Source organism: Babylonia areolata, chromosome 35, assembly GCF_041734735.1.
Source record: "Babylonia areolata isolate BAREFJ2019XMU chromosome 35, ASM4173473v1, whole genome shotgun sequence".
NCBI lineage: Eukaryota > Metazoa > Mollusca > Gastropoda > Neogastropoda > Buccinidae > Babylonia > Babylonia areolata.
Genome location: NC_134910.1, coordinates 19,321,867 through 19,331,391, shown reverse-complemented (window position 1 = coordinate 19,331,391; position 9,525 = coordinate 19,321,867). Strand labels below are relative to the sequence as shown.

The window sequence follows — 9,525 nt, the reverse complement described above, 5'->3', positions numbered from 1 at the left end:
TTTGGGGTGTTCAAAAGCGCCCTTTTGACCTACTGTTGTTACCATTAGCCTATTATGATCATGATTATGATGATGATGATGATGATTACTATTATCATTCTTATTGTTGTTGTTGTTGTTGTTAGTAGTAGTAGTAGTAGTAGTAGTATATAATTACAATTATAAAGCCTTAGGGTCTAGTTGGCCTTTGAGAACCACCCCAACACCGACTGTCCTGAAATCGTCTTGGCCGAAAATGCAGGGATGTAACTTGGGCAAGACAACTCTCTCACTATAATCAAATTCTTGCCCATATAGTTTGGACAGCAGTTGTCTCCTCTGCAGGTCTAATGGTCATAGTCGGACACGACTGAATATCTTTTTTTTTTTTTTTTTTTTTTAATAATAAGAAAAAAACAACAACCGATTACATTGTCTTACATTGTCGGTAAAGGCTGTGAGGCCTTCAGCCTTTCTTTCCTCTTTTTGTCTGTGAAAGAGGATATCCCTTTCTTGTTTTCTGTGACAGGGGATATCCCTTTCTTGTTTTCTGTGACAGGGGATATCCCTTTCTTGTTGTCTGTGAAAGGGGATATCCCTTTCTTGTTGTCTGTGAAAGGGGATATCCATTTCATGTTTTCTGTGACAGGGGATATCCCTTTCTTGTTTTCTGTGACGGGATATCCATTTCATGTTTTCTGTGACAGGGGATATCCCTTTCTTGTTTTCTGTGACAGGGGATATCCCTTTCTTGTTTTCTGTGACAGGGGGTATCCATTTCATGTTGTCTGTGAAAGGGGATATCCCTTTCATGTTGTCTGTGACAGGGGATATCCCTTTCTTGTTTTCTGTGACAGGGGATATCCCTTTCTTGTTGTCTGTGAAAGGGGATATCCCTTTCTTGTTGTCTGTGACAGGGGATATCCCTTTCTTGTTTGTCTGTGACAGGATACATCCCTTTCTTGTTGTCTGTGACAGGGGATATCCCTTTCTTGTTGTCTGTGACAGGGGATATCCCTTTCTTGTTGTCTGTGACAGGGGATATCCCTTTCTTGTTTGTCTGTGACAGGGGATATCCCTTTCTTATTGTCTGTGACAGGATACATCCCTTTCTTGTTGTCTGTGACAGGATACATTCCTTTCTTGTCTGTGAAAGGGGATATCCCTTTCATGCTGTCTGTGACAGGGGATATCCCTTTCATGCTGTCTGTGACAGGGGATATCCCTTTCTTGTTTGTCTGTGACAGGATACATCCCTTTCATGTTGTCTGTGAAAGGGGATATCCCTTTCTTGTTTGTCTGTGACAGGGGATATCCCTTTCTTGTTGTCTGTGACAGGGGATATCCCTTTCTTGTTGTCTGTGAGTGGAGTGATGGCCAAGAGGTAACCGTCCGCTTAGGAAGCGAGAGAATCTGAATGCACTGGTTCGAATCACACCAGCAGTCGTCAGTATTTTCTCCCCCTCCACTAGACCTTGAGTTGTGGTCTGGACGCTAGTCATTCGGATGAGACGATAACCCGTGGTCCCGTGTCCAGCATGCATTTAGCGTACGTAAAAAAACCCACGGCAACAAAAGGGTTGTCCATGGCAAAATTCTGTAGAAAAATCCACTTCTATAGGAAAGCAAATAAAATGCAGGCAGGAAAAAAAAATGCAAAAAAATGGGTGGCGCTGTCAGTGTAGGGACGCCACGCTCTCCTTGGGGAAAGCAGCCCCAATTTCACACAGAGAAATCAGCTGAGACAAAAAGAGTTATACAATACAATACAATACAAAGTGACAGGGTACATTCCCTACGTGTTGTCTGTGACAGGGGACATCCCTGAAGGGATGGAGATGCTGCTGCCCATCATGCTCATCCAGCAGCTGACCAGTGAGTATACTTTTCATCGTCATCGCTGTCCTCGTCAGTTTTTAACGTCTTCATTAACGTGGTCAACAGCATCTCCGTTGTCGTCATCATCATCGTTGTCGTCGTCATTATCATCATCATCATCCTTATTGTTGCAGTCGCCGTCGTTGTCGTTGTCATCATCATCCCCATCATCGTCATCGTCATCATCATAATAGTGGTGGTAATAGCAGTCGTTATTGTCGTTATCATGGTCATCGTCATCATTGTCATCGTCGTCATCATTATCGTCGACATCATCATCATCCATGTGGCTGTCACTAAGAACGTGTTGGGTCGACACTCGTTATCATCATCACCATCGTTGTCCTTTTCATGACCATCGTCGTCATAAGTTGTCGAAATAAGATCATCGTAATCATCTCCATTCCTTTTTATTGTGATCATGTGTGTTGGCAGTCTCTGTCTGTCTGTCTGTCTGTCTGGGTCTCTCACATTCCTCAAACAACAAGGAAACATTTCCACTGAATACTTCAGCGTCAACTATTCAAACCAACAGACCTTTCATCATACAATACCACACACTCTCCTGATACTTCAGCATGATACAATTCAATAAACTAACGAACTGTCAGTTACCATACCACACAACCCTTTAACACTTCAGGTTGAAACTGTTCAATGATACAACAAACCACAATACCATACACTCTTCTGAAACTTCAGCTTCAAACCATTCATTACTAACCACAATGACACACACACACACACACACACACGTCTATCACTTCAGCTTCAAACCATTCAATACTAACCACAGTACCACACACTTATCTAACACTTCAACCTGTTCCATAAACCCCTCACAGAGGCCACCAAAGGCGGAGGTGGAGGCGGGAACCCCATGGCCAGCATGATGGGATCTAATCCTATGGCCGCCATGATGGGATCCAATCCCATGGCCAGCATGATGGGATCTAATCCCATGGCCGGCATGATGGGATCTAATCCTATGGCCGCCATGATGGGATCCAATCCCATGGCCAGCATGATGGCTGGTAGTAATCCCTTGGCTAGCATGATGGGATCCAATCCCATGAGCTCCATGGGATCCATGGCCATGCCCTCTGGCGGCGGAGCGGGGTTGTCTTCCATGTTGGGAGCGCTGACGGGAGGGGGCGCTGCTGCGCCTGCCCCAGCGACGTCTGCTGGTGGCGGCAATATAATGAGGTGAATATTTTTTATGGTGGGGGTTGGTGGGGAGGAGGGGTGGGGGGCATTTTTGAGGGTGCCAGCAATATGATGAGATGAATATTTTTCAGGGGTGGGAGTGATGTTTGAGGGTGCCGGTAATATGATGAGGTGAATATTTTTTAGGATGGGGGTGGCTGTTTTAGCGTGCCGGCAGTATGTTGAGGTGAATATTTCATAGGGTGGAGGGGTAGGTTTTAGGGTGGTGGGGATACGTTGAGGTGAATATTTCTGTATTTTCTTAGGGTGGGGGAATGGAGTGGAGGGGTATGTTTTCAGGGGTAAATATAATGTTATGAGGTGAATACCATTGGGGTTTGGACATGTTGCTGTGAATAGTATGTGGTGTATATATTTTGGGTGGTGAATATTTTCAGTGCGTGTAAATATTTGGGGGGTGACCATGCCTGGGGGCGGGGTGAATGTCGTGTGTGTGTGTGTGTGTGTGTGTGTGTGTGTGTGTGTGTGCCTCTGAGTATTTTTGGGGTGAATATGTTTTCGAGATTTATATGTTTGAGGTGAATATCATGAGGTGAGTATTTTGTGGGTGAACATTTGTGAGTTGAATGAGGTGAATATTTTGCGGAGAGAATATTACGAGGCGAATAATTTTGGGGTGGATATTTTAGGGAGTGAATATGTGTGTGTTTGAAGGTGGACTATGTGTTTGTGAATCTTTAGGTGAATATTATGGGGTGAATGTGTTGGGGGTGAATATCTTGGGATGGACCTTTAGAGTTGAATATCTGGGTGTGTTGTTTTTAATGTGAATATGATAAGGTAAATCATTGGGAAATGAATATTTTGATATTTTGGGGTGAAAATTTTCATCATTTTGAGGTGAATATCATGGATTAACTGTTTTAAAGGGTGATGTTTTGAGGGATGAATATTATTCAGTGAATATCGTAAAATAAATACTTTGAAGTGAATATCAGTAGGAAAATATCTTTAAGTGGCTACCATTGGGTAAATACTTTTAGCGAATATCATGAGTAAATATTTTGTTGCAAACCTTTTTAGGTTGATATCACGAAGTAATTATTTTTAGGTAAACGCTATCAGGTAATCATTTTGAGGTGAACAGCACGAGGTAAATGTTTTGATGAATATGTTATGAGGTGAATATTATGAACGAGATATGTTGAGGTAAATATAACAAGGTAACGTTATGAGGCACTGGTATGGGACATATAGATACGATCAAGTAATATCATCAGGCGCTGATATTGTGATGTAGATATTATCATGAGGTACTAATATGAGTTACATTTTAGAGCGCATGTTTCATTGGGTATTAGAAGGAGGCATTGGTTTTATTAGGTATTCATACGAGGCAGATATGGGGTTGAGATTGTTAGGCAATAAGATAAATGTTATGAGGTTATATGAGGCATTGATATTATGAGGTACATATTAAGAAGCGCTCACGTTACAAGGTAAATATTGTGAGGGAATAAATATTACGACGTAAATATCAGAATGTAATGTTATCAGGTGAATACTATAAAATAGTACTATTACATGGAATATTAGAGAACTAATGCTATGGGGACACACATTCTTTAATGCACTGTCAGGGTGTGGTATAAAGAGGTCAGATTTTGGTACTGCTGGACGAGCAGAGTGTGTTGGGGTGCACTTGTATGACGGTCAGTCCTGGCTGACTATCACCATCAGAGGAGGCAACTGCTGTCTCCAATATCAAGGCTAGAATTTGATATTGTAGAGAATGTCTTGCCCAAGTTACATATCCACTCTCTCGGCCAAGACGGCTTTTGAACAGTCGGCGTTGGGGTGCTTCCCAAAGGCCAACTTGCCCCAAGGCTGCAGCGCTAAAAACCAGTACAGTCTTGCCTCCTAGTTTGAGAGTCTTAGTCCTCAAAAAAAGACTAAACTGTGAATAATTCCCATTGCAGCAAAGAAACCTTGAATCGTACAGCTCTTACTTTGCTGTTGGCCCAACTGTAAGCTTATGTCAGTCTTTGACAAAATCCGAGCGTCGAGCCCTCGTACACATGTAGTAATAATGATGAGAAGTGAGCCTTGTCCAGCTTATTGGCCTTATCAACAGACCCTTTCAGCTAATGACAATAAAATGTCAGAAGTGTTAGTTAAAGTTCCTGTCTCGCTCTCTGTCTCCACGAATCAAAATGCACAGGTACAACCATTAAAATGTTGATCATTGAGAGGAATCGAAACATTTTTGCAAGGAGTGAAATGAAGATAAAGGTTATTTTGTTTTGTTTGAAATGCCCTGTGTGGAATGGTTTTCGTGTAAGACTTATTTCAAAGAAACATCATGAACTGCCATGTTTGTTCACATATTGATTTTTTGTTATAGCATCTTCTTATAATGGTGTTACACGCAATGTCATGTTGTATTCATATAGAACGTTCAGTTAAAAGAAACAGTATTGTCCTCAATCCGTGATTTCGTTATCAAGTTGTGAAGGCAATGGTATAGACACTGACAGCTACAATGACATAATGACATCTGACATTTTATTATCATCCCTAAATGAATACCCCCCCCCCCCCTCTCTCTCTCTCTCTCTCTGTCCTAGAAACTTAATTAATTGACATAATGACATCTGACATTTTATTATCATCCCTTGTTCTTAATGACCCGTGTCCTAAATGAATAAATCCCCCCCCCCCTCTCTCTCTCTCTGTTCTAGAAACTTAATTGATTAATTAATCCTGTTATCATGGGCCAGAGGCCTGACAATTAAAACATTTTTTTTATTTTGACTTTGTCTCCTGGATTTATTTGTACAAAACATTCAAGTTTCGATCTGTTGCTGTTTTTGAAAGACTTATGGCAGACTGCTGAATGATTTTGATTTGATAATAATTATGTTTACTGATTGTTTACCCGCACTCCCATCATGAGGAGCAATGGCCAATACACGACTAGTATCCGTTTGTCTCTGTGTCTGTCTTCGCGGTTCCAGTCTGCTTGGTCTGGGCACGGGCACATCGACCAAGCCAGGGGGCACCGGGGGCATGGATGCCCTGCTCAACTCTGTCATGGGGCCTTCCACGGGCACTGCTGGGGCTGGCGGGGGGTTTGGCAGCTTGCTCTGTGAGTTGAGTGTGTGTGTGTGTGTGTGTGTGTGTGTGTGTGTAGGGTGTGTGGTGTGGTGTGGTGTGGTGTGGTGTGGTGTGTGTGTGTGTGTGTAGGGGGTGTGGCGGTGGTGGTGTGCGTGTGTGTGTGCGTGCGTGTGTGTGTGTGTGTGTGTGTGTGTGTGTAGGGGGTGTGATGTGGTGTGTGTGTGTGTCTGTGTGTAGGGGTGTGTGGTGTGGTGTGGTGTGTGTGTGTGTTTGTGTGTGTGTGTGTAGGGTGTGTGGTGTGGTGTGTGTGTGTGTGTGTGGAGGGAGGAATTGATAGTGTGTCGAATATAGTGGTGGTGGTTATAGTAGCAGCAGCAGTAGAAATAGTAGAAGTGTAAGTAGCAGCAGCATGAGGAATGCCAGGAGCAGCAGTAACAATAGCAGTAGTTGCAATAGCAGTAACACGCCTTTCACACTCTCTCTTTGTCTCTCTGTCCCTGTCTCTGTCTCTCTCTCTCTCGTCGACTTTGTCAATCTCTTTATCTCCTTTCTATCTGTCTGTCCATCTGTCTGTCCATCTGTCTGCCCGTCTGACTCCATCTCTCTATCTCGCGCAGACACGCACACATTTTTCATTCTCTCAGCTTCATGGAATTATTCACTTTTTTTTCTTTTTTCTTTTTGTCTCTAACTTTGTCGACTTTGGTAAATATCTTCTCTCTCTCCTCTCTCTCTCTGTATGTCTCTGTCTTTCTTTCTCTGTCTCTCTCTCTGTATGTCTCTGTCTCTTGCTGTCTCTTGCTCTCTCTCTCTCTCTCTGTATGTCTGTCTGTCTGTCTGTTTCTCTCTCTCTTGCTCTCTCTTTCCTTTCGACTTTGTTCATCGCTTTGTCACAACAGATCTAATTTAAATGTTTATCATATCACCTCCTTCTTTAAATGAAAATGTTTGTTTAAAAGTAGCGTAGTGATCCGTGAACACCCCCATAAAAAATGTTTTCCTTTCTTATTGCAGCTCTCGCGGGTTAAATGGATAATGAGATGGTACGTTTTTTCTTCTCCTTCTTTATCTTCTTCTTCTTCGTTCGTGGGCTGCAACTCCCACGTTCACTCATATGGACACGAGTGGGCTTTTACGTGTATGACCATTTTTACCCTGCCTTGTCGGCAGCCATACTCTGTTTTCGGGGGTGTGCATGCTGGGTGTGTTCTTGTGTGTGTGTTTGATCTTCTGCTTGAGTATACACACGAAGGGGGTTCGGGTACTAGCATGTCTGCGCATATGATCGGAAAAATCCCCACTCTTTACCCACCAGGCGCCGTTATTGAGATTCGAACCCGGGACCCTCAACCTGGATTGAAAGTCCAACGCTTCAACCACTCGGCTATTGCGTCCGTCTTTTCTTCTCTATATGTCTCACTCCATCTCCACATGTATTTTTAGTTATGAGAGTACGTGTGTGTTGTTGGTGTGTGTGTGTGTGTGTGTGTGTGTGTGTGTGAGAGAGAGAGAGAGAGAGAGGGAGAAGTAAAATACGTATATATGCACAAACGCGCGCGCGCGCGCGCGCGCGCACACACACACACACACACACACACACACACACACACACACACACACACACACACACACACACTGTAATTCTATACTTTTACCACAACTACTACTACAACCAGTACAACTACCGCCACCACTACTACTATTGCTACGAATACAATTACAACTACTACTGATAAAAGAAAAAAACTATTAAAAAAATTTTTTTTTTAAACTGCACCTTTTGTCACACTTCAATACAACATAACACAGTCCATAAAATAGTTTTTCACTTTTGTCTCCACTAGGACATCATACTGCTGTCACCATCACACGTCACTTGAGAACACAAAAATTGCTGTCGTCATTAGACCATGGGTAAAAGGGGAGATGACAAATTCTTCACCGGAAGCTGATCTCTCCACCACAGTTTGTCAGCAGAATGGCCGCTCATCAATCGTGGCATATTATGTCATCGATCATTGTGGACATAAATTATTTGTGGAAAAACGTGTGAAGAATGCTTTATTTTGTCTCTGATCTATAATTATGTTCGCAGCTTCCTTTTTGAGGGGGTAACAATAATAATCATTATCATCTTCATCACTGGGTTCTGTTGGTGTGATTTTTTTTTTTTTTTTTTTTTTTTTTTTTAGGGGGGAGGAGGGGGGTGCGGGTTGATGGTGGAGATGTTTGTTTTGTTTTGTTTTGTTTTATTTTTCGTGGTATTTTTGGTGTTATTATTTTCTCCTGGCCTCGCTGTGTACTGTGGTGATGAATGGATTGTAATCTTTGTTAACAGTGGATTTCAAATCTCAGCCGATGGTGAAGTGTAAATCTTGTTAAAAAAAAGAAAAAGAAAAAAAAAGGATTCTCAGTCCCAGTTAACAGTGGATAGAAAATGTTATCCGATGGGTTGTAAATCTTATTTGACAGTGGATTACAAATCAGTGTTGATAGTGGCTTGTAAATCATAGTTGACACTGGATTGTAAACTAGACGGTGGGTGGTAAATTTACAGGATAGTGTGTTGTGAATCACGTGTTAACAATGGATTGTAAATTGGTTTTTACAGTTGATTATAAAACAAAGTTGACTGTAAATTGTAAACCTCAGTTGACAGTAGATTGTAAATCATTGTTGACAGTGGGTTGTAAATCAGTGTTGACAGAGGGTTCTAAATCAGTGTTGACAGAAGATTGTCAATCAGTGTTAACAGTGGATTGTCAATCAGTGTTGACAGAGGATTGTCAATCAATGTTGACAGTGGGTTGTAAATCGGTGTTGACAGAAGATTGTCAATCAATGTTCACACAGAAGATTGTCAATCAGTGTTGACATAGGATTGTCAATCAGTGTTGACAGAAGATTATAAATCGGTGTTGACAGAAGATTGTAAATCAGTGTTGACAGTGGGTTGTAAATCAGTGTTGACAGAAGACTGTAAATCAGTGTTGACAGTGGGTTGTCAATCAGTGTTGACAGAAGATTGTCAATCAGTGTTGACAGTGGGTTGTAAATCAGTGTTGACAGAAGATTGTGAATTTACCAGATTACCACTGCACGCAATGAGGGGAGCAGTCCAAAATAAAATCACAATCAAACATTAATTTGTCTTTTTGGTGTGTTTCTCTGTGTGTGTGTGTGTGTGTGTGTGTGTGTGTGCGTGCGTGTGCGTGTGTGTGTATACATATATGCGAATATGAGCGAGTGTGCGTGCTTGCGTATGTGTGAGTGCAAATATGTGTGTCTGTGTGTGCACATAAGGGCTGTTCTTGTATGTGACAGAACGACAGGCAGAGTAACAGACAGACCGGGGTATCCATCTGACAGAATGACAGACAGGAT

General features: G+C 42.2%; 1 protein-coding gene across 5 annotated transcripts in view; it reads left to right on the top strand.

The window, feature by feature from the left end:
* Window positions 1–9,287, top strand: part of LOC143278072 (uncharacterized) — a 50,937-nt gene extending 41,650 nt beyond the window's left edge. For all 5 annotated transcript variants that reach the window (XM_076583103.1, XM_076583100.1, XM_076583102.1 and 2 more), the window contains 5 exons: window positions 1,795–1,854; window positions 2,703–3,063; window positions 6,042–6,172; window positions 7,156–7,184; window positions 7,986–9,287. In XM_076583103.1, the coding sequence (XP_076439218.1) occupies window positions 1,795–1,854; window positions 2,703–3,063; window positions 6,042–6,172; window positions 7,156–7,169 (566 nt within the window). In that variant the 3' untranslated portion in view covers window positions 7,170–7,184; window positions 7,986–9,287. The remainder of the gene's footprint in view (window positions 1–1,794; window positions 1,855–2,702; window positions 3,064–6,041; window positions 6,173–7,155; window positions 7,185–7,985) is intronic.
* The last annotated feature ends 238 nt before the right edge of the window (window positions 9,288–9,525 follow it).